General features: G+C 38.6%; 1 protein-coding gene across 1 annotated transcript in view; it reads right to left on the bottom strand.

The window, feature by feature from the left end:
• Positions 1 to 25,762, bottom strand: part of LOC105213363 (prolow-density lipoprotein receptor-related protein 1) — a 76,114-nt gene extending 50,352 nt beyond the window's left edge. Inside the window, exon 1 of the mRNA XM_011186105.3 lies at positions 24,435 to 25,762. Within this exon, the coding sequence (XP_011184407.2) occupies positions 24,435 to 24,588 (154 nt within the window). The 5' untranslated portion in view covers positions 24,589 to 25,762. The remainder of the gene's footprint in view (positions 1 to 24,434) is intronic.
• Positions 25,763 to 27,181: the final 1,419 nt, after the last annotated feature.

Below are 27,181 nucleotides of genomic sequence, written 5' to 3'. Positions count from 1 at the left end.
GAAAGTATATTTCATATAAAGGAAGCGCCGATGCGTGCCATTTTGCTGTTCTTCTGCACAATTTCTGATTATTTTGCTATTTTTTATAGGGGCTTTAATCTTTTGTGGTCAATTTACAACGCAAGATTTCAAGTAACAGCGCTATTTTTGTACGTGAATTCCCCTGAATCACTGCTGACCGACCAAGCTTTGTTAGCTATGATTGCACACAACAATCAGTGAATATGTTGTTGTTGTAATTATTAATATTTTACTTTTGCTACTTTTTGCTTGGTTCTTTCCAGCTGGTCCGTTGTTTGCACATTCGCAGTCCACCACGTCCACGGTGGGTGTTCAATGCATTAATTTATGCTCAATTTGCTTAATTACAGCGCCACCCACGCGGCAATGAGGCTGATGAAATTGCCACAGTTGCCTCGTTTGTGTAATGTGGTGCGCTGACGTTTGCTCACCGACATTTGTTTAAGGCACAATAAATATTATAAAATCTATCTAAATATTGTGCACGTTTTCATTAGGAAATTCGCGAGGGAATGAGAGAGAAGGTACAATCTTCTATAAGAGTGTACAGCTACTGACGTATGCCGATGATATCGATATTATTGGAAACAACACCCGCGCCGTTAGTTCTGCTTTTTCCCGCCTGGATAAGGAAGCGAATCGAATGGGTCTGATGGTGAGCGAGGACAAGATGAAATATCTCCTCTCATCAAACAAACAGTCAGCGCATTCGCGTCTTGGCTCCCACGTCACTGTTGACAGTCATAACTTTGAAGTTGTAGATAATTTCGTATACCTGGGCACTAGCATTAACACCGTTAATAATGTCAGCCTTGAAATCCAACGCAGAATCACTCTTGCCAACAGGTGCTGCTATGGACAGAGTAGGCAATTGAAAAGTAAAGTCCTAAAGACAGCGGCTACGCTGGCTGGGTTATGTTGTTTGAATGGACGAAAGTGCCCCAGCTCTGAAAGTTTTCGATGCAGTACCCGCTGGTAGAAGCCGAGGAAGAGGGAGACCTCCACTCCGATGGAAGGACCAGGTGAAGAAGGACCTGTTTTCACTTGGTATTACCAATAGGTGCCAAACTGCCTAAAGGAGAAATGCGTGGCGCTGAAAATTAATGGGTGGCAGTCCACCCAGTAGCGATTCGTATGATTTGAACACCCCACAAGTTACTCAGGCTCGTTTTATAGACCACATGTTGGGAGTCTGCAACTTTTCCACCGGCTTTAATATAAAACGGTCTCGATAAACCAATCCATAGATCTTACTTCGAATAAGACCCCTAGATGTTGGATACTTACTTAAAAAAACTCAAAGCAATCATAATAATACAAATACACCTCAGTTCTCCGTGACAATCCACTCTTGATTTACTCTCTTCACACACATCTTTCTTCTGTTTGCCACCTGTTTCCACCACCAGGTATTCCAATTCTCTTGTAAGTACCTCTGGAGACACATGTGTCAATATTAGGGCGCTTGATAGCAATTATACCGATACACAGCCTGACCGGTTCTTATGAGAGAACTTAACAACAATGTTAATCAACAAAAATTGCGCCAAAAGCCAAATAAATAATTAGGGAAACAACAACATGACAACAATAAAGTTGAGATGAAAACAAAATATAATTGCTCACTCAAATTAACACAACACATTAAAGAAAAAAAAAGGAAAAACAACAAATACATAGAAAATAGTTGCTCACCAAAAAAAAAGCCGCTACGAAAACGATTAAAACGAAAAGCAAATAAAACCAGTTAAAACGACAGCAACAACAACACTGAATACCGGCACATATAGTAAACACCCTTGTTTATTTTGAAGTGCCGGCACATGGAGTCACATAAAAATAATAACAAAATCAAAATAAATACATTACCTCAGCGCAACGCTAACATGTAACAACAACAACAACAGCAAAGTGCAAAGTACATTGGCGCAATCACAAAAGTGGCGGAGAACAAAAATAAATGGCAAAAGCAAAATTGCAACAAAAACAACAAAATATCGGATATATGTGTTGGCGAGCATGTGGGTGGCCAGCAGGTGGAATGTCACGAATGCGCCGCTGCACCAGGGAAGGAAACGGCACGCTACGGCCAATGCCAAATTGTCTCTGCTCGCTGCAGTGTCGCCGCATAGTCTAAAATGTTGCACGCAACAACGTGTGCACGACAGCATTGGGAGTATGTCACACCTGTGACTCAAGCCAGAGAACGTTAAATATAGAGAAGGTTCATGGTGTGCCGATTGTCAAAGTGGTCCTCTTTTCGCAGGGGTACTCGCCAAGATGAGCGTGTTTCACCACAGAAAATTATTAGCGTGTTTCACCACAGGTTTAACATCAGCGCACTCGAAAATAGCAGATTGAGCTGTTTCAGTGTTAAATGAGAAAAATTGTGTTAATTTGAATGTTAATAACTGTACGCTTATAGATTCGCTTATATACAGTGCGCAAACGACTTGCTATATAATTTCATTTACATTTAATATCAAAATACATACGTATATATGCAAAACTTTATGATTTATTCCATAAAATGCTTTGAAGTATATAATGAAATAATTATTTTATATACATATGTTAAAATATAATATAATTATATACTGCATACATATGAATATTTATTTTCTTTGGTTATTAAAAGTTTCGATAATATACCAAAAGAATAAAAGTTGGCGCATAATTTGTAATTATGTGTGCATGTAAACAAAATCGAAAGAACCATACGCATAATGTTTGTAAATTTGTTTACATGCATATGTGCGTAAATATGAGCCTCATGGTTCGTTGTAAAATCTTCGTTGCCACAGACAACGAATGGCCGCAAATTGTGATTTTTTGTTCTCAAGTCAAAGCAGTGTCGCACGTTCGAAGGGAAGGGGTCCAGGTCCCCAACTCATGTTATCGTTTGAATTTTTATGTCTTGATTCTTACAGAAATCAGTCGTAGTACATTGAAATATGGCATAATACATTGGTAGAATATTTAAATACATTTAATTATTTGTATTTGCTAATTGTAGGTCAATACTATACAATACATAATTAGCGCATTTATAATTAGGGAGGGATCACTTGAAACGCCTCTGTAAAGCTCGATGTGTCGAAGGTTTGATGGCCGCCTGCGCGACGTCAAAACGACGCAACATTGCGTTGTTGGTAGAAAATCGGCTTGTCGTAAATATGTATGAATATGTATGAGCATGCAAACATATGGACATAAATTTTTGCGAGCCTCAAATCAGAATTTTTGCTGAAAAATATTTTAAAAGGCTATGTTGCCCTTTTTGTACCTAGGTTTTTGCGATGTTGTAAATTTTCCTTCTGGAGGGAACATTAGAAAAATCTTCAATTTATGATTTTTGTCATCGTCGCGAAAAGCCGTTTGTAGACATGGCATGCGCAGGGAGGTGTGTATGGCGTTGCTTTTATGAATGAAGCAACTTTGCCAAGTGAATGTGCGCTTGCGTTCATGAATGAAAATGGTTTTGTTGTATGTACTACAAAATTTGGCTTCGTTGATTGGCTGCCATATTGACTTGTGATGCTGCTTATGCGTTTGAGGCGCTTGTTGTTTTTGTAGAAAATACTTTTGATTTTTTGTGATGGTGACAAACTTACGTGTACGCATATGCGAATGTAAGTTTGTGTATGCATTACTTGTTCGTCAATGACATACAAACATATTTATGTATATGCATATGTAACAATGTGTGCATATGACCTTCACTGATAAGTGATAACGAGACAATACGAATTTTGGAAGATGTCCATACATATGCATCTACATATGTATGTATGTACGTAAGCGCTTTTGTATATATCTAGGTATACACATGTATGTATATACAAGTCTCATATAATGAAATATGTAGTTAATTTTAGTATTGTAAGAAATGCATTTAATATAAAAATAAAAACATTTTTTATGAAAGTAGGTATATTATTTTAAAACATTACATTCATATGTCGGTCCGTTTAAACATGCCGACAAATATGCCTCTGAAATCGCATAATTTATTTGAATTGAATAAATTTTGCATGCAGTCATAAATAAATATCATATTAGCACATATGATTGCATATAAATGTATCAATATATAAGCAAACGGGCTAACATTCCGATATAATAGAAATGTAAATCTCTGAGCATATTTTTCATTTAATACTCAGCAATGTTAACTTGACGCTGTTAAAATTTCTCCTTCCGAGCTGGCTGAGGTGAAACACGCTCATCGTGTTTTGTTAGGTTTTGACAATTCACACGCTGGTCCGCAATTGGACCTTCTCTATATTTAACGTTCTCTGCTCAAGCGCAGCTAAGCTCAGAGACGGAGTGCCAAATGGCGGAGCTTGTAAATTTTTATGAGCAAAGCAACTTGTTAATTGCAAGATAACTCATGGCGACGAAAAATTCGAGACTTCAAACGAGTGTGTATCTATGTATTGCTGTGAAATAAACTGAAAAACAGCTCACTTCACAAGCGAGGCATGAAAAAAGAGCCGCGAAAATAGCAAACACCGCATGAAAATCGCATAGCTCTGGTCGCGCGCTCAAGCGTATAATTAAATGTTTAACAAATGTCTCGTTTGTGCCCCACACCGCCCCAACAACGCCAATTAATACAGCATAAGCAATCATGTCTTATTGTTGTTGTTGCTATTTGCTGTCAATATGCACACACAGACAATGCCATTAGAGTGCAGGTGCAGCACGCGCCCACACCAATTTGCCCGCCAGGTGTTTCCACGCGCAACTTCACACATTCAAACAGTCACACGTATGTATGTATGTATATTTGTTCGCACTCAATTCATGTGTATTCATGTGTGTCAACGTGTGTGTCATGAATTTTTAAGCTTACTAACAACGAAAGGGTTTGATTCCGTATCTCCGCCTTTGAACTTTAATTGCAAGTTAATTAAGTTGTTAATTGTTAATTCCGCTTTCAGACACAAAGCGAAAAGCTTAGACGCTAGTAAAGGGTGATTTTTTAAGAGCTTGATAACTTTTTAAAAAAAAAAACGCATAAAATTTGCAAAATCTCATCGGTTCTTTATTTGAAACGTTAGATTGGTTCATGACATTTACTTTTTGAAGATAATTTCATTTAAATGTTGACCGCGGCTGCGTCTTAGGTGGTCCATTCGGAAAGTCCAATTTTGGGCAACTTTTTCGAGCATTTCGGCCGGAATAGCCCGAATTTCTTCGGAAATGTTGTCTTCCAAAGCTGGAATAGTTGCTGGCTTATTTCTGTAGACTTTAGACTTGACGTAGCCCCACAAAAAATAGTCTAAAGGCGTTAAATCGCATGATCTTGGTGGCCAACTTACGGGTCCATTTCTTGAGATGAATTGTTCTCCGAAGTTTTCCCTCAAAATGGCCATAGAATCGCGAGCTGTGTGGCATGTAGCGCCATCTTGTTGAAACCACATGTCAACCAAGTTCAGTTCTTCCATTTTTGGCAACAAAAAGTTTGTTAGCATCGAACGATAGCGATCGCCATTCACCGTAACGTTGCGTCCAACAGCATCTTTGAAAAAATACGGTCCAATGATTCCACCAGCGTACAAACCACACCAAACAGTGCATTTTTCGGGATGCATGGGCAGTTCTTGAACGGCTTCTGGTTGCTCTTCACCCCAAATGCGGCAATTTTGCTTATTTACGTAGCCATTCAACCAGAAATGAGCCTCATCGCTGAACAAAATTTGTCGATAAAAAAGCGGATTTTCTGCCAACTTTTCTAGGGCCCATTCACTGAAAATTCGACGTTGTGGCAGATCGTTCGGCTTCAGTTCTTGCACGAGCTGTATTTTATACGGTTTTACACCAAGATCTTTGCGTAAAATCTTCCATGTGGTCGAATAACACAAACCCAATTGCTGCGAACGGCGACGAATCGACATTTCACGGTCTTCAGCCACACTCTCAGAAACAGACGCAATATTCTCTTCTGTACGCACTGTACGCATTCGTGTGGTTGGTTTAATGTCCAATAAAGTAAACTGAGTGCGAAACTTGGTCACAATCGCATTAATTGTTTGCTCACTTGGTCGATTATGTAGACCATAAATCGGACGTAAAGCGCGAAACACATTTCGAACCGAACACTGATTTTGGTAATAAAATTCAATGATTTGCAAGCGTTGCTCGTTAGTAAGTCTATTCATGATGAAATGTCAAAGCATACTGAGCATCTTTCTCTTTGACACCATGTCTGAAATCCCACGTGATCTGTCAAATACTAATGCATGAAAATCCTAACCTCAAAAAAATCACCCGTTATTTAGCAGTATTACCGCGAATTAATGCGAACTGCTTCAATACCGAAAATCTTTTCGAGCCGAAACCTCGATTTTTAAAAGTGAAGAACTCATAAATGCTTAGAGAAACATCGACGAACACAGAATGGATCCAATATTATGAAGATTTTTCTCCAAAAAATTTAAATTCAAATCGAACTCACTCAGCGCAGCGTCTTTTAATTAGAAAATCTGCCACTTTTTACTCCGTCCTGAGCAGACTAGCGTATAAAATATTTATTTGTGGATTCTTGCTAATCAAATTTAAAGGTTCCATTGACCCGCTTCTGTGCCGATTCTGAATTATTGACGCCAGCCAAGAGTTTCTGCTGCAAAGAAAATCTTACAATGAGATTCTTTCATGAAATGGTCTAGAATGCGGCACACTACTCTCGCTTCCCAGCTGCAGTTCCCCCAACGAAGCAACAAATGAAAAATGCATGAATTAATTGAAAGCGAACAGATGCAAAACAGCAGAAACAGCAGAAGCTGGAGAACACTATAGCAGAAAGCGTTTTATTACAATTTAAAAGAAGCCAAATGCGCGCCCCACATATACACTTATACACACGCACACATCCGTCTATGTGGCACCTGCTGCAAGGCAATGCAGTTCGTTTCAATTAAAAATCCATAATTTTATTCAAAACCTTGGAAGAATGCAGCGCGCAGTGCCAGAAGACGTTGAAGTACAAATAACGCAACGATCGCGCGTTGTTAAGTGGTGGCGAAGGAGCGCGGCGTGGCAGCCAAGTGTTGCGGTCGGGTGCTTAATTAATACACCAACGCCGAGTTGGCAGCCACACTCCACCTACGCGGCGTGCGCGAGCGCATTCGAAATGGGCCGCAGCCGTACGAAAAGGGTAATTGAGTGCTGCGACGCCCGCCAAACGCCACCCACTGCACAGCGCGCACCACTCACCGCCTCGCCGCTCACCATCCATAGCGCGCAACTGTAACTTGGCACATGGCCTCTGCGTTTCGCCTTTGGCATTGGTTGCGCTGTGGTTTCTGTTATTGCTTTTCATGCCAGCCATAAAGGAATATTTCGCAACTCTTGAATGCTGCGCTGAGCTTTGTGAAAGGTTGTTAAAAGTTGCAGGTGCTGTGGCAATGCAGCCTCGGAGCGACACGATTGTGTGACTTCGCGCTTTCGACTCACGACGACGAGGACGACGAAGACGGCATCTGAGGCAAGGTTGTGCGGCATATGTAGCATTGCTGAGTTGGTGAAGCAGTGCGCGCTGTGAGGCGAGGCAGCGGTGGCTCAACAGCACTCAACTGCACAATGCGGCGCCCCTCTGGGGGGAATCGCTTAATCACTTACGTACAGTTCTTAATTGAAAATGAAAATCGATGTTAATGAAGATGCGGCAAAGAATGACTTGAAGTGGAGTCTGACGTTGACGGCGCAGTTCAGCTTCAATGAACTGATGCCGTACACCGCGCCATTGAGAATATGAAAATAAGAGCGGCGAACATGGGAATTATCTGCGAACAAGGACATTTGTGGATTCAAAAGTTTTACGGCTCAAAAGTGGAATTGAAATGGCAATCCATTACATTCAATACGTTGACGTATACGTATATGAGTGGAAAGCTGATATATTTATACTAAAGCTACGCACAAGATAGGCGATAAATAGGCGGATACTCACAGTTATTTCTTCTTTTCTTAGAATTTCTGCAAATTTACTTTCAAAATATAACGAAACTGTTATTTCAATATCATTGCCTATGATAAGTCAACCTTCCATCCACATCAAGCACACATCATTTCACCGAATGCTTTATCGTTACCCGGCCGACAAATCGGACGAATCAATACGGCACGCACAGCGATAGCCGTGGAAGTCGCAAACGTAGACATCAAAATCGCTCCCCGCCATGTTTAATGGACACGTATGACAATCAATGGCATCAAGTGCGAGTACGAGGTGAGCGGCTGGTTGTCCATCATCGCAGAGAGCAGCTGCTTTGTGACATTTTTATGCGCCATCACAGTGAAGCAGCAGTAAAATAGCTGTAAAACTATAAAAACTTCGTGCACAGCGAGGACAATGAACATGTCGCAAGCGCCTGATAGAAACAACAATGACGAGCGGTAACAAAATGGAAGCTGCGAATTCTGTCTATTTGTGATGTTCTCAACGTTCTCCAGTCTGCTTTTGTCGTTATTAGAAAAATCTCATTAATGCCGAAACGTCAATTTTATGCTGCCGCAACGCAGCTGGACGCCCGCAAATTACCCAGCTGACTGGCTTGGGGCACGCACAGAGGCAAAAATTATTATTTTTCTATGTGCGAGCGGGTCCAAAAGCAGCTTTGCTGTCGTCAGCGGGTAATATGTCACATCACTTTGAGTAAAAAGATATATCCGGTATGGAGCAAAGTGACGAAAAGGTGAAAAATTTGTCCACTTCCAACATCATAGCCTGAAGTGGGTCCAATTGAGAGATAACTTTCAGAATATTTATTGGATTTTGAATACTAAAACGTCAGACTATGTTGAGAGAGCGATAAAATGGATTCGATACCAGATACTCTCTCGATTTGGCCAAAAGCTAGAAAAGCAAAATGCACTCGGGCTTAAAACTAACCGAAAACTTATTGTATATAGTTTTGAAATTGAATTTAAATATTAAATTCTGAGTAATTTTCCAAACAAAATTTCAAGTGTATGTATCCGATTCCTAACCTAATTAAACCTCACAAAGCATAATTAAATTACCGCGTTCTCGCTCCACCGCTTCTGTCGCTCAGCGCATTTTCTTGGATTCCTCCCTGTCAACACTTCATTTTTCATGCGGATCTGCGCACATTTTCGTGTTAATTTTCCAATTTACTGCTCACAAAAGCGCACACACCACCACCACCAACCATCACACGACAGTCGGCGTTAATGTTAAATTTGAAAATTTACAATTTGTCGCCTGCCATTCGCACCCCCCACCATCCGCGCCATAGCATAGCACACGCTTTACGAGCATTATCAACAAGCTAAAGTCGATTTGCGACTACTCATTTTGCGTGACTCAAGCCAATTACAATACATATCTTCCTCGCTGCCTTTCAGTCTTTTCTTTCTTCGCATTTCTTTTTGTTTCTCAACTTCCATTCGGCTTTATTCTTACGCATATGATTTTCATCGCTAGATGTGTTGCTGGGAGTAGCGCGTATGTGCGCGTAGTGCTGAGCCCGCATGAGTTACATGGAATTAATGAAGGCATAAAGCTGCCACTCTGTAACTGCCTTTGCCTCTGCCGCACATAAGTTAACTCTCACACTGCCTTGACGTTGGCGACGGTAAGTTAAGGCTCCATGCCTCGTCGCGACTGACTACGACTAAGCGGTGGCGCTGGCTTCCCTCTCTCCTCAGCAATATTGCCACCCCGTCTTCACACATCCATTACCTATGCTCGCTTGAGCACACCCGCATTAGCTAGGCCATCGTGCCCGTGCATGGCGTAAATTCATAAATTCATAGTGGGTTGGCTATACGCGCAATACCACAGACGAGCGTGTCTAATAAATGTTCATTTTACTTGGTTACATTGATTCCATAAGTGCACACGCTTACATACTTTCGTTTACGGACTCTTCAGGGTTGTAAGAACAATATGTGCAGTTCCATTTATAGGCATGCTGCGTCTTGTGAAATTACACTACATTCTTCCAACCCCACGAATTACGAAACCATATACACGCCATATATTTCACATTTGATTATTAAACTTTTTGTTTGCATTTTATTTAATGAAATTTTCTCTCCCTCTCCCAACTTCAAGGCGGTTCAATTGCTTATGTGCTGTAAGACATGCGGGATGTTGCTGTCAAGCATTTAATGGGTTAATCTGGAAGCACACACAATTTGTACGAGCGCCTTCATAAAAGTGAAGTAGATCTACAAACATAAGAGTTTTTCATTTCTTTTTATCGGTTGAAAGCAAAAGTTGGACGAAAAGTAACGAGAAGTTTATGAAATGAAGGCAACCGTATTGTCTACTGTTATTATTAAGGAACAAAAGGGGTGAGAGAAAACTCGAATGTTTATTAGGATTATTTTCGAAATTCTGAAATTGTTCGAAAGGGACGTTGATTCAGATTATTTTCGAAATTTCGCAATATTTCGATTTGTATATTTCGAATTTTCGAAAAGTCTAAATTTTGATTCATATTATTTTCGAACTTTCGAAATTTGTTCGAAATTTTTTTTATTTCGAATTTTCGAAAATATTTTTTTTTTTACTTTTTCTACTAAGTAGTTATTAGGAAGTTTGGAACCCATATCCGAAGCCCGATTATTGCTCCCAAATTTGTATAGTATAAGGTTTAAGTTACATACACTCCAATACATTCTTCGAAAAAAGAAGACGTGGCGAGTCAAACTGAATATATCCAATAGTCTACAGATTTACAGTGGATTTGTATGGTAGTTTGTATGTAAATATCAATTTTTGTATTTTAAAATATGACGTGTTTTTCGAACTCGACTTCAAGTAACAGTTTATGTAACAATCGATAATTCTACAAAATCGTAGTGAGTCCACCACTCTCGAAGCATTACGTGTACACTTCTGTGAATCAGCATCAACAGCTCAGCTGGAGCTGACAGCACCGGCGCATTGACCGCACGAATATGGTCATTTGCCGCCTTCGTTCGTCTTTGCAGCTGTCGATGTTGCAATGTGTGGAATAGATGGAGACCGTCTGTCGTGCACAGAGAACATTACTTCATCGCGGCAATGAAACCAGCAAAATAAAAGTGCTTAATCCGCGTTGCATGAGGTGCGGCGAGTAGACGACTTTGAGACGGAGAGCAAGCGGGCTAAGCATTAGTGGTCAGTGGACGACCGATGCAAGCATGCAATGCACACGAGTGGGCATGGTAGTGTGTGTGTGGGTGCGGATAAGTGGCTTTCATTAATGGCAAAAGCAACTCATTCAATATTTACCTGGCCACTGTGTGTTTATTGTAAATTAATCAATTTACGAGTAGATAGTTTGCCGAACGCCCGACGCCCGACCGCTTTGTGTATTCAAGGCGTTGCCACTCAATGCTGGGGCAGCATATTAAACGCGCTATTGACATTGTATTTCATTACCTTTGTGCGGGTTTTGTTTGCCATTTGGGTGTGTTAAGCCGCTATCGGCCGGCGTTGACTTTTTGTTGGCAAAAAGGATTAAATTTACGAGCGAAATGAGGAGGAGGCGACGTTTATAAGAAGTTGTCGCATGTATAAATTGTTTGAAATACTAAAAGAAAACCTCGAAACAACAAAGTTTTGGAATTCACTTTTATTTTTAAACTTTTAAAATTGCTAGATCACTTGAAATCCATTCGCGCCTGCTGCGTTCAAACTCAAAGGTATTTTGTTGTCTATAAATACACAATGGCTTTGTCAGCTTGTCGACAAACGGCCTATAACTGCTATATATAGGGTACGAGTATATGTTTTCTCGCTCTCAAAATTGGCTGGCTGAGAAAATTTGCAACAATGCAAGCGAAAATTTGGAGCAAAGTCAAAGTATTTGGCACTCAGCCAACAAAAACAGATTTCAGTTTATTTTTAAGCGAAAATTCCGCTGCCAAAAATTCCAAGACATTTATTTTGTCAATTAAACTGACAAGATGAGATACGGTGTACACCACACACCCGTACAAACACAAATGCGGCGCTGAAGCTGCAATTCGCGACGCGCTTCATATAAAATTATCCATATTTGCGCCGACGTATTCATGCGGCTGCCGGTTTTTTTCGCCTACTTGAACCTATTTTTTATTGTCAGCGAGGCGGCACTTGGCGGGCAGGCCACATCAGTCAAACACACGCACCACATATGTGCTAGTGTATGTGTGTATGTGTGTTTGTTGTTGAAGTTGTACTGTAGTGTGCAGTGAAATGAAGCATTCGTTAAGTGGGAGGGACCAGCAGCAGCTGCAGCGTGGTGGGGTGGAGACCTCTGCGTCATATTTGCAATCTGCGTATGACGGTGTATACTCGTATTCACATATCTGTGGATTGGCGGGAATCGTACGTTTATATATGTATGATATATGCAACTGCCATACATACAAACGGTACAAGAGTATGAATTTCAAAGACGTGCACTTAACCCAATTGTGCGATTTATGAGCCAGTAACAGCAATAACAATTACACATAGCCTACTACTATGTATGCACAACCACAACAAAAGACACACTGCAAATGACTGGCATTTGCGTATGCAAACAACAACAAAACCACACAATCGCTTGCAGTGAAGTGGAACGGGGCTGGAACTGGAGCTGTTGCTGTTGCTGAAGCTGGCGCTGAATGGGACAGCGACTGCGACTGGAGCGCATTGCACTTTGTCATGGCATCAACAACACACTACAATAACAACAATAACAACTATAACAATGATGACAACAGACAGCTGGCGATCCTGGCGCACAATAACGAACGCTTGCGTTACAGTAGCAATTGCAATTGAGCGAGCGCAGTGTGTGTGTGTGTAATGCGCAATTCATAATTCGCAATTTGCAATTTGCAATTTATAAATTACAGTTTACAATTTAGCTATTGTTATGCGACGACGATTCGTCATTATTGTAAAGCGCGCACACTCACGCACACAGATGTCCCTACATGCAAGGGAGTGTTTGTGTGTGTGTGTGTATGTGAAACTGTTACTGTTACATATATCAATATGCAAGCAATTGTCGCGTTTTGAAGAACTCATTACTCTGCATGGCAATGGTGGTCATATGATCAATCATACACATAAGAAATCGAGGGATGCTTACAATTACATGCGCATGTTCTTGAGATATTTTTGGAATTCATCTTTTTCAATTAATTAATAAAAAATACTCAGAAATTATTAATTTATGTTGTGTTATCAATTTGGAACTTTTATTGCCTTTTAATTCCAAGTAGTGATAAAATTAATACAACAATAAATAAATTCGTGATAATTGATATTCGTTTAATTGAGTGTTATAAATCAAAACTTGGTACTTACATATGTTTTTAATTGCCCACGAGAATCTCAAGTCAAGCAAATAATACAGATTTATTCAGAAATTGAGCATTTCAATGTAAAATTGATCAGAGAGGATATTAACTTTTGAAAGAAGATATGAATTGTCGCAGATGAAAGAAAACTACCCAAAAGATGGGAAGAAATAGAAGTAAATAAATTTCCAATCTCGGAAGTGAGAAAACAATACATAGAACTTAGGAACGGTCTCAAAACGTACCTTATTCAATGGATACATTTTGTATTGTATCAAGAAGTATAAAAGTATTTATAATTAAGGGGTTATATACAGTTAGGATTTTCAAAAAAAATCGATTTTTTTTTTGCGTTTTCTTAATATACAGTTGATCTCCTTTTTGCACGGTTAACTGGGACAGTAAATTACTCGTGTAAAAAAAACCGTGCAAAAAAATCAAATTTTTATATAAAACTCACTATTGGGACCAATTTAAGAAAAAAATCGTGCAAAAAATAGAAAACGTGTAAAAGAGATCTAATTTTACATGAAAATCTATCTATTCGTACAGTGAGAATTTACACTGTTGTTGTTGTTATAGACTTTTCTGGTATTATACATATGTATGTACATATTACTTTTAGAAGGAACAAACAATAACTATTCTGGGAATGGTAAAAAATAATACATTTCAAAGTTCCGTCATTAATCGCTGTGTCTTCTTTTTTCTTACTTCTTCATACAGCTTCATTTATTTGTTTACGTATTGAAATTGTTGCAACCTTTTCAATGGCTTTCGAATCTCAGATTTGTATTTTTTAGTTTAAACTTAATTTAGAATTTATTAAATTCTATTAACAGCAATGGATTTGTGACGTATTGACGTATGGAATTTTGATTTTATTGCAAAAAAGTATACAATTAAAATAAAAAATCCGTGTAAAAAAAGTAAAATCGTGTAAAATTGGTATCTTGAAAGTGTTCAAAAACACCGTGTAAAAAAAACCGTGCAAAAAAAAACCGTGTAAAAAGGAGATCAACTGTATATATATTTGAGTATACACACACAAAATTTCAAGTCGATCCGACGAATATTTTCGAAGTTATAGACACATTATTGAAGGCGCGCCAACTACATGTAAAGTGCTTTCAAAACTTTAAACTCGTTTTTCTCGAAACGGTGTTTTCAAAGTCGGTGAGAAAAATTTCTCAGAAACGGCTGAACCGATCGATCTGAAATATTTACACAAGCTTCTTAAGTATATTTTTTAGTAATTAATCGAAGTTCCCCATCCGATGAAAATTTCTTATTTTTATAAACAAATCGAATCGAAAATCGAACCTTTGAGTAGCCGCCATTTTGTCAAAAAAATTTTTTTTTGCTAATTCATTCGATCAATCACTAGATTATTTATTATATTAATGAAATTTATTTGTTTTTTGCATTTTAGATGATTCAGTCCAGAGATATCGCGCTCACCGCAAGAGGCCTTTTTTTGCGGACCTCTGCAAAATTGGCAATATCAACGTTCCCGATAATTATTTTTAGCAATTAAAAATAGGTGAATATAGTTTAAGGTTGTCATAATATACCTGCCAAGTTTCAAATCAATAAACCAAATAGTTTGCTTAGAAAAAAATTCTTGATAAATGCCTTTTTTTCGACCTCCTAACTGTATATAACCCCTTAAAGCAAAATGCATCAAAATAGTTGAAAACATGAAATTTTATTTATGTTAATTTTTGCGATAACAATTTATTTTTTGAATTTGAATTAGAATTTATTTTTTTTTCAAGCATTTTATTTTTTTTCTTTTCTTTTCTACATACATATGTATATCAGTATTTCCTACTTTCGGTTTCCCCAAATCAACAATAGAAGCTTCTTTTCACACGTCATTAGCAACGCAGCGGCTCAAAAGCTCGCGCCTCACATTTCATATGTTAGCGTAAGAGAAGAAGAAGCAATAATGGACTCACTTACTTTCGTAATTTGTGGCACAGAATTGTTGATCGTTGTCGTTGACCAGCCACATGGGCTTAAATGGTTTTAATTCATTCCTATTGAGAGAGTAGTTAATTCGATTAAAGCGCGCTGAAAGGCATAAGTGCCCACCAGCAGGCAGGCAGTATAGATGAATTATGATCTGCGCATTTTCTGGGTTTCTTCGTTAAGTCCCTATAAACTTACACATTCATATGCGACGTTCGTGTGTGCGCCACCATGCGGACGGTGCCCCATGGACCATTAATGCCTTGTCGCATTCGGACACAAAGTACTAATAACGCTCAAGCGTACCAGCGCGTTGTAGCGCGTTACAGCTCGCTTACAAGCTTGGAGGCGGTATAAGTGCACAACAACTATAACACTAACGTTTCGGATTGTTGTTTGAATAATTTCAATCTTAATTTAAATTTAGGAAATTTGTTGCTTAGCGCTAAACGATTTGAGAGAGCTTTATTACATATATTATTATGATGTGCATACTTAAAAAAATATATATATTTATTATTTTAATATTATTTATCAAGAAAAAACTTGAAAACAGACGAAAACCCCCTTAATTGATGACAACGCCACAAATTGTGCGAATGTTTAGGCAAATAAAGAATTGCGAATATTTATAGATTTCAGCGTATTCGAAAGTCTATTTTGTACACAAATTAATTAGAGCAACGTCCGAGTATGTACGAGCAATTGCAGGAATGTGTGGGGAACAAAGTCACGCAATTGGAAGTCAGCGCCATTTGCGAAAATATGAACCCCAGCCCTCAAATGGGTGTTGGAAATGAGTGGCGAGTTGAATGAATACACAATGAATCCCAAATGAATATAAATTAATGTAAATGAAACAATTAAAATGTTAATACCACAAGGAACCTAATGACAATAAGCACGGTCTAGTGTAAATGACACAGCGCCTACGAAGAGCAAGCAAGGAAATGCAAAATGATACTGTTAATTTGTAAATAAAAGCAAAACAAGAACGTAGTACCCATCCACAAATCTTACGTGGTGTGTTCAAAAAGTAACGGGAACCGTAAAACTTAAAATTTCACGGGTTCTAAGTGATCCAGAACTAAATATAACCTTAAAGGGCCGTCATTTTACAAGTAGCATACTAGAAATCGCTGAAAGAACCAAAGGCTATCGCAAAAATCGAGTTTAAGAAGTCTCTCGACGATTGAAATGAAGACTATATTGAAGGCAACAACATTCATGTAGACGATTGAATAAATTCTTTTTTCAAAAAACGAAAATTCCCGTTATTTTTTGAACACACCTCGTATCTGGGGTGAAACTATGTATACATATAACTAAAAATATGTTATAATACGCTTGTAGGTATCTTCGCGTGAATCTGCTAGTTTAGTGCCACTCAGCGTGTCAACACGGCGGCGATCAAGCGACCACTCGCCCCACAGCAACCAACTTCGTTACGAAGTGTATGTATGCCAAAATGGGGGGGAGGGTTCTGATGGCAAAAACTACTAAAGAATTTTTCTGTTTTAAACGCGTCTCATCTTGCCAAACTGTAGTTAACTGTGTCCTAGTTGGTATGTTGTCTGTGAAAAAAAAGATGAGTCAACTAATTGCTGGGAATACACACTCGTCCACTCAAGCATACACTCAGGAGTAAGTAGAAGTTACAATTAAGTAATATAGCCGGAAATGAGCGTAGAAACTTCATGCCGGCAACAACTACACGAACTCACGGAGACACGTTCCCCATGCACGCCACGCGTCCGAGCGCCCACCGTTCGCGCCTAGACGCTCAGCATCCGCACGACTCCTGCACGGCAGGCAGGCACGTTAGCGTGTGACTGAGTATGCTGATGCGTATCTGAGGAAACATTATGTTTGAAACCAAGGACAACAAGTTGGAGGGCTCCTTGTGCATAAGCAAGCAGACAAGCTGGCAAGCAGACAAGCTGGCAAGCTTGCAACCAATGTGGGTTTGGTTGGGTTTCAAATGAGCCAGCAGGCTGCTGACAATACCGACAATAAGATGAGAAAAGTTTGCCAACTTTTGTGCAAATTAATACACAGCAACGACGACACTGTTGATGGCGACGACGACTCCAAGTAGCGCAATAGGACTGTTTAATTTGGTAGTGAAGCGGAAAAACTTAGTTAATAATCTGCGTTAGGGGAATACACGCTCACGAAAGATGTGCGATCTAACGTTAATGACGGACCAGGGAGGATGTCAAATAATAAATGCTTATGTTTATGTAAGCAAAAAAACTTTTTCGAAATGTACACACGGGATTTGGTATACATAGAGAATATGGAAGCGAATGCTTGGAGAAAGTCCATAAAATTAAGTTAGCTCTTTATAGCTCAGCAATTCGAACAATATCTAGCACTTGTGCATATTTTAAATGTTTGCGTTTTGAAATCTAAATGGAAGTGCATAATATTGTAACCAATGAACTTTCGTTTGGCGTCACAAAACCAAATGCATAATTGATACTACTCTATATCTGAGTGACATGTGCACGTTGCATACATATATACTGTTGAGCAGCGTTGCATTTATAACATTTTGACTTTAATGACACATTGAGTGACGTCCGCGTTTTTTTTCGCCTTCAATTCACAGGACATTATTAAAAATGTATGAGGGCATATGATTGTACTCCAAACAAGAAGAGACCGAAAGCAACCACATCACTAATTCCATACAGAATGCTCGCTGAACTGTCAGTGAATGCAACGAGAGCGGAGCGCTAATGGACTCGAACGGTCTAGCAGCCGTAGACGAAGAAAAAGTGCAAATTGCTATGACACGTTGTTGACTTTTTACGAGTGGCCGCGAAGCGCGACTAAAGCAAATAACAAAAAGTCTATGGAAAAGCCAAACAAAAACCATATCTACGCACACAAACGACAGGCTCGTAAGCAAGGCAAACAAAAACGAAATGGCAAATAATAAAATGCGGCAGCAAACAGCAGCAGGCATGGAAATCGCCAAGATATATGAATCTATATACATACGAGTATATATGTATGTTTAAATGCACCGAAAGTACATTGACTTTGCGCGCCAAAGCCCCATTGTGCCGCCTCATCACAGCGACATCTCTTCGCGGGACAGCACATCCAGTGTGCCCACTGTGGCATGGACTTGCAGTACTCAAGTACGAGGTATGCTGCTAAGACTTAGCACTCGAACACTTCGCTGACTTTATTATTTGCCAATATTCTTCCATCATCCACTTGCATATGTTCATTGCTCTGCAACTCGTTCTTCGCAGCTACAGCCAACCGTTTGACCTACCCGATCCGCCACTGCTCATCTCAAGACCGTATAATTTATTGGCTCAGTGGGTAATAAACTTGTCGTTAGAATAAGAAAGTGTACGACACAAACGAAATCGCACCAACTTAATAAAAGTGCTCCGCGACTTTCGCTTTATTCACTGTTAGCATAAAAAAAAAATTCCATTTCCTACCATTAGTTTGCCTTTGCCCTGCATAATTTGAGCGATTTCAGTACGACCATGAAGAGCAGCAATGAAAAATCGGTCAAACGATGTCAAAGCGAATGAAGAATCATAAGAATGGCGCGGTGAGAAAAACGTTGAAGTTGACAAATTACCAGACTTGTAACTTAGTCTGTTAAATAGGGGTCAAACATAACATTAAATAGTCTGCCAACGGTGCATTTAGTTTACACAAATTATTTGCGTTCTTCTGTAGCACACTAGTTATTCACTATCCAATCTTTCTGCCAATCGTTTCGTTTACTTGAGTCTTGAGTATACTTCCTTATTAAGACTCTAGGTCAATGCAAACAGTGGATACTTAAGCCTCACCATCGAGGTTTGTTCTCTGTCCTCATGAGTCTATGTCTTACCAAATCCCGGGCATTATAAGATTCTTCAGGTCAAAGGTTACTTCCATTCTCCTCCAATAAATTAAAGACTAATACTACAACAATAAAAATTATGTATCTTATTTTAAGTTGTGAAAATATGCCAAAGACGAAGGCGACGAAAGGTCCTGGAATGCGAATTTGTGTAATTTGTGTGGAAGTTAAAAAATTGCTACAATTTCCGCAAGCGCTTGCCGTACGTCTTCTTTCCGCCACTCAGTGCACCTACACTTGCCCATAAAACCCACGTACTTAAGTTGATTTTGAATTAAGAATTTGCTGAAACGCGTAAAATCTCTCCCTGGACTTCGAGTGTCTATTTGCTTAAGTATTTCAACTCCCCACAACGCCGGCTGCTGTCAGAGTAAATGGCAGGCGAAATAAATTATTGGCCGTGAACAATTTGCAGATGATTTGAAAATGAAAATGTTTAGAATTTTAATGAAGGTATAGATAGCGCCGTGCAAAGGGAACAGGGATAGCTGCAGCTGGCAAGGCGAAAAGCCACAGCTGTCAAGGAATGAAATGCGATTTTAAATAGAATTAAATAGACAGCAATTTACTAGTGCCCATCAGTGGCCGCATCATCCGTCTTTGCGGGATACAACGCGGCAGAGAGTTAGAACTGTAGTTGGGGCGAGGTTTAGGAAGAGGAGAGCTATTGGTAAAACGTTAGAGGCCTTCGGTGTGTTGCATATTCTTAAAATGTATATATAGTTAAGTCACCAATCGAACATTCGCTCTTTAGCGAGCGGTGTTACTTTACTCAAGCGCACCCTTGAAATTCGAGTGGCAAATGCAAAGTAGAAAAGTAGAATGAATGAAAAGCACTTTTTTGTTTGCTCGAGCATCGCGTCGATTTCCATAATATATATTATGTAAACATATGTACACTTTTGGTTTTTGCACTTTTCCACTAATATTTGTGTCCCACATTTCGATGACTGTGCATTGCATTTGCCACTCGAATTGGCGGCCCATTGAATGAGGTAAATAAATATCCAGCACACGAGCCGCACCGATTTTTCAAGTGCAACATCAACAGAGTCGAACGTCAATGCACATGCGTCCCGCATGCCCACACACTCGCGAGGCAAACTCAATGTGTAGAACCATTCTCGGCTGGGTACGTGCTGCACGAGTGTGAAGTGCAAATGCACAAATGCTTTAAGGCGCACTCTTATCACTCCATTACTCACGCAGAAAACTTACGATATTTGCAAACGGCTTGCCACACGTCCAATGCAACAACAGCAACTACGAGTGTAGAGTCAGCAATCAACTGACGCCTGTCAAATAAAAAACGGGATAAAAAGTGAATTGGATGCAGTGCAGCTGAACTCGTTTAGCTTCCTTTCTTCGTTGCTTGCACGCGAATACTGCGAAGAGTCGAGTATGGTAAGATGCAGGGTGCTACAGGCGCTGGGTGTTAAGGTAGAAAAAATTCCAAAAGACAAAAATGTTATAGCCGGCGAGCTTATCCTGCGGCAGCACACGCAAGCGTTGCGCTAAATTGATTGTGTAGGTGTTTGGACCCGGCATAGTGGCAGCCACAAGTGGCAAGTGTGTGACACTTCACTTTTTCACTTTACTGCAGCGTGAGCATACGCCGCAAGACGGTTCTGCCGAGTACCACCATCTTCGAAGCGATTAATGCGCGAGATGTGACCATTCCGCAGACGGCATACAAGTATACTCGAAAATCCGTACCGCATACAAAATATGTTAATTGATTTTGAAGTAGTTGACGAATTACTGGCAAGTGTAAGGGGATGGGGGTTGGGAAATGCGTAGAATAATGGAGCAAAATAAGAAGTCAGTTAATTTAATCTGTGGGTTAGAATATTTGAAGAAATAGAGAAGAAATAGCTAAGGAATGCAAAAATTACGCATAGGTACAGAGCAGAGATAATTTTCGATTCGAACTTCGAGCATCAATAATCCGAATTTGTTTTTATACCCGACTTCAGCGCTGCCTTCCACAGAATAAATCATGGCATTCTATTCAGAAGCCAACGTATATGTTATGTTTTATAGATGCAATTGAAGCGTGTGACGTAAAATTTCATGCTTCTCCGACAGCGATAGTGATAATCAAGCTAATCATGTAACAACTGGAGTAATAGTAACACAGCTTGCCATTAAAGGCTATAAAAATCTTGTTGGTGACAATGAGAATGTGAGCCAGGGAGCGGAGCGGCATAGGAAAAGCTGACGAACAACTCGTCGGCTGAACTGCTGTGGGCAGGTGTGCGCTAAGTTAGACGAGATGCTGAAATAATTGATCTCAAGATTCCTGATTCAGGCGTGAAGTAATGACTTTTTATGAACACGATGATCTCAACAGATGCATGTGCATATAAATGAAGGTCCCAGAACTGCCTCCAACAGTTATATCAGCAACCCTATAAATACATAAATATACTCGTAGCAACAACACCGACCGCAAGCAAGCATAATCGCTCATTGACAGCCGATAACCCGGCTACCTCGGCGTCCAACAGTCGAGCAAATATGTATCAAATTGTGTCTGACGACAGGCATAACGGCGAATACTGATTCTATGTCGACTTTCAATTAAGTATTTAGTAACAATGCCGTGTTTACCGATATATTTGTGTATATATAATATGTAAATATTTGCTCCGGTCATCTTTCGCCAGTCTGGTTCAACGCTTAGCTAATCTAAAGGTTATCAAGCTTATTTTAGCCGCGGTGCAACGGGCTGTCAACAGTACTAACGGTAAACGTAAATACGAGTACTTGCCGGGTAAATAAATACATGTTTTTGTTTAGTGATTGGAAAAATTTAATATTTCGCTTGGTGATGTCATTGTATGTGTGTGTGTGTGTGTGTGTGTGTGTGCATATTCACAGATGTCTTTCAACCACGATGGCCACAATCAGTTAGGCGTCAAACTAAATCGCACACCAAAACCGCAGTGAATGAAGTGAAGCGTTGACCACAACAAAGCGCTGCTGCTAAACAACTCAAATGCGTGTAATATATGCTTCATATTACTTAATTTAGCTAAATACTAGCCAGTGAGGATAATAATAATGAAATAAAATAATAATGGAATTCCTGAACTGAAAACAAAGTGGTCCCTAAAAGACCAGACTGGTATAACTTCCATTATTAGGCAACCCGACAAAAGACCGAATATTTTTTTACCGAAATATTTTGAAATTATATAAAGGACAGTAATTCGTATACACTTTGCTAGAGACTTATTACAATACGGAATACGGGACTGTATTGTATACCGGAATACAACCTATATTCGCATACATGTTCTTGTCTCATACAATTCGACATCTGCTGATATAAACTCCACCCACAGCTTCTTGCTTGTATAAAACTTAGTTTCTTAACGGCAGTTAATTACAGTTACACGCATAGCCCCATACTCGTACGGTTAACGTAACGGCGACATTAGTTAACACATTTGCGAAAAATACTAAGAAGTGTGTGTTGTTGTCACGGCCCTACATAGTGCCACTGCGGCTCAAGCTACAAATCGTTGTTTCCACATCCGTATAACGGCTGTTCTTACATTATTGCTTTGGCGTAACCGAAAATTAATGACTTGTAATTGCCGGAAATCACTTAACGTGCACCCAGTGCGCCCACTGAATGCGTAACGTTGAGTTCTACCGATATGTGCTGTAAAGCAAGGTCCGTATTACATAACCCCAAATACCAGATAGGCACAGTGGTCGAAAATTACAATTAGAGTACATTAGAGTACGAGTATTATATTTACGTATACTCTCACACACATTTCGTTGCGGCATTGTTATTAAATACAATTTGCTGCTTGTTCCTTTATCGGCACGGCAGGCAAGTTGTTCGCTTTGCTCCTGTGACGGCGCTTATTACCGGAGCTGTCGTTTCTCTCCGCTCATTTGTATGCACTGTCGCCACAGTTGCGTCGTTGATTACTGTTAAAATTTGCCTTGCAACAAAACAAAGCTTTCAGCTTCACAAACGGCCAGAGACACATTATACATACAAGCATACATTCATACATATGTATGTACATATGTATGTATGTGTATATTTCTCGAGTATTGCCGCGATGCTTTCCTTTTCCTGTTAGTTCCTCGCACATATGGAAATACTCGTGCAGTTGTGGAGTGCTCCTATTTCCCACGGCGTTGTCGCACATGTTTGCTTGCGGAAACTGTTTGTAGTGCTACCAACTTTCCGTACTTTTTTGTTTATTATTTTCTAAGCATACTGAACGCATAATCACATATGAGTACACATAATTCATATATGTACATACATACGCTTGTATGTATGTTTTCATATACGTTCTGCATGTGATGCATATGCCTTGTACTAGAAATATATAGTTTCTATTTTGCATTGAAAAATAAAATGAATATTTTAAAACTAATTTAAATCACTTCTCATACACTACTGTAACAACTTGTACTTGAATTATTCTTTGCAGAAAGACTGCAGCCAAGTTATGCGTCAATATTCAGTTCAACAAGTATAGAATGTTTAACTGTGTCCTAAGATACAATCAGTACGAAATGAAAGTATTTAACTGCATTTTAGTTGCACTAAAGTTGCGTGTGTATGTGTAGAAAGTGTGCCGCAACCACCACATTACCGAAAGTAGGACTGACATCATCTTTTAATACTTTCCGCACTTCAGTTACACACACATACTCGTGCTTATGAGTCGTGTTCTACTTAATTCGAGCACATGTGTGCCAACAAATCTGTGTGTGTGTGCTAAGAATCGACAATCAACAAGGAAGTCAAACATGCCTACTTCCCATATAACGCCATTTTGAATGGCTTATTGCCTTTACAACAGACAATTCAAGCAATGTTGAAGGCATCGAAATAAAAACTTGGCATACGAGAAGCATCCGACTTGAGGCAAGTATCATTCAAATTTTCAAAGCCACTTATATCTTTTCGGTTAATTTTATACCGTATATATATATATATATATATATATTTGGCCGTATACTCGTATAAAATATGTATGTATGTATGTAAATAAAAATATAAACGAAAATCAATTAAAAAAGATAAACACAGTGAATTGTTTATAAGCCTAACGCCACATAAAATTATTCAATATGCAAACTTAAGTGTCAACGATTACTTTTAATTTGTTATGACAATTCTTTTATTTTTTTTTTATTTAGTTATTAAAATTTTACGTTTTTTGCGAATTTAATATTTAGTTAGTAGTAGCGTGAAACATTGTCAACTTACGTTTTTCATTAAGAGTTCTAGTGTGCGTTTCTGGTTCAGATGTTGTTGTTGTTTTACTTCCGTAAGCAGCATCACTACGCGCTGTTACATCCCTAGCATCCACCGCAACCAAACACATACAAATCAAGCCAAACAAAAACATTTTGGTTGGCATTGTTGTTAACTTTTTGAATTTTAAAATTTCTTTTCAATATGGTTTTATTTAACTTTTTGCGCACAAAGCGCCTCCTTTTTCACTAAATACACTCACATTAATTTATTGCTGTTGCGGTTATCACTAATTTATTTTATTTACTTCAACACTCAAGTATATACATACAAGTGTATGTATTCATACATATATTGCACTTAAATATAGTCAAATATTTATGTAAATGTCCTCAGAGTTAAACAATTGGCACATTGATATGTAGATTATGTTTGCATGTTTTCAAACTGAAGACGATACGACAGAACAAATGTAGAACGAGTACAAGCATACATGTAAGCGGTATTTTTTTTAATGCACGAATTTTAATTTTTGTTGTAGCATGTTATACTTTTTATGTATTAATAGTTATGTGTTCTGTTTATATACAAACCATACGCGGTACTTAACAAATAAGCATATACCTGTTAGTCATTGTCGTTTACATCCAATTAGAAATTGTATTTAAGTTTAAGTTTTTCGAAATTATTTAAGTTATTTTAAGATATGTTTATTAAAATAGTATTTCTATTCTAATTTAAACTAGTTTTATTTTTTAGAATGATTGTGACGCCCGTAGCAGCAATAGTAACGAGTTGTTTACCGAAACCGGTCGCCACTTGTACATAGCAGAAAATCTTCTTTCAGAATCTTCGAGCAATTGGTATATGTAGTACCTACACAGATTCTTATAATAGAACGTGTATGAAGTCCTTTTTAAAAACAAAAAAACAATTATGTGCCATTTTCATGCTTTCATTCAATTTTTTCAACAAATTTATCCTTTTTCGCACCACACACAAGCCTGCACTACCTTCTCGCTTTGCTTTATCCACTTTGCGTTTTTACTTGCTGCTTACATACATTCGCATACATATACAATTCCTTGTAGAATTTTAACTCTCTGTATGAAATCTCTACATTTAAACACTGAAATTTATTTCACGATTGAATAGTACTTCAATTATAGACGTCGACATTTCACTATTAGTCACAATACTCTACACATTAAGGATCCAATTTATTGCAAACGCGACAACACTTTGCAATACTTTATAAACATCCGTATCCATGCACGTATCCATACATCACTTAACGCCGACTTACGTTCACTTATGTTTCCGCACAATTTCAAAGAGAGACTAACCAGAGAACGTTAAATATAGAGAAGGTCCAATTGCGGACCAGCGTGTGAATTGTCAAAACCTAACAAAACACGATGAGCGTGTTTCACCTCAGCCAGCTCGGAAGGAGAAATTTTAACAGCGTCAAGTTAACATTGCTGAGTATTAAATGAAAAATATGCTCAGAGATTTACATTTCTATTATATCGGAATGTTAGCCCGTTTGCTTATATATTGATACATTTATATGCAATCATATGTGCTAATATGATATTTATTTATGACTGCATGCAAAATTTATTCAATTCAAATAAATTATGCGATTTCAGAGGCATATTTGTCGGCATGTTTAAACGGACCGACATATGAATGTAATGTTTTAAAATAATATACCTACTTTCATAAAAAATGTTTTTATTTTTATATTAAATGCATTTCTTACAATACTAAAATTAACTACATATTTCATTATATGAGACTTGTATATACATACATGTGTATACCTAGATATATACAAAAGCGCTTACGTACATACATACATATGTAGATGCATATGTATGGACATCTTCCAAAATTCGTATTGTCTCGTTATCACTTATCAGTGAAGGTCATATGCACACATTGTTACATATGCATATACATAAATATGTTTGTATGTCATTGACGAACAAGTAATGCATACACAAACTTACATTCGCATATGCGTACACGTAAGTTTGTCACCATCACAAAAAATCAAAAGTATTTTCTACAAAAACAACAAGCGCCTCAAACGCATAAGCAGCATCACAAGTCAATATGGCAGCCAATCAACGAAGCCAAATTTTGTAGTACATACAACAAAACCATTTTCATTCATGAACGCAAGCGCACATTCACTTGGCAAAGTTGCTTCATTCATAAAAGCAACGCCATACACACCTCCCTGCGCATGCCATGTCTACAAACGGCTTTTCGCGACGATGACAAAAATCATAAATTGAAGATTTTTCTAATGTTCCCTCCAGAAGGAAAATTTACAACATCGCAAAAACCTAGGTACAAAAAGGGCAACATAGCCTTTTAAAATATTTTTCAGCAAAAATTCTGATTTGAGGCTCGCAAAAATTTATGTCCATATGTTTGCATGCTCATACATATTCATACATATTTACGACAAGCCGATTTTCTACCAACAACGCAATGTTGCGTCGTTTTGACGTCGCGCAGGCGGCCATCAAACCTTCGACACATCGAGCTTTACAGAGGCGTTTCAAGTGATCCCTCCCTAATTATAAATGCGCTAATTATGTATTGTATAGTATTGACCTACAATTAGCAAATACAAATAATTAAATGTATTTAAATATTCTACCAATGTATTATGCCATATTTCAATGTACTACGACTGATTTCTGTAAGAATCAAGACATAAAAATTCAAACGATAACATGAGT

Source organism: Zeugodacus cucurbitae, chromosome 6 (assembly GCF_028554725.1).
Source record: "Zeugodacus cucurbitae isolate PBARC_wt_2022May chromosome 6, idZeuCucr1.2, whole genome shotgun sequence".
NCBI lineage: Eukaryota > Metazoa > Arthropoda > Insecta > Diptera > Tephritidae > Zeugodacus > Zeugodacus cucurbitae.
The sequence above is the reverse complement of the archived record's forward strand: the minus strand, read 5'-3'. Positions and strand labels throughout refer to the sequence as shown.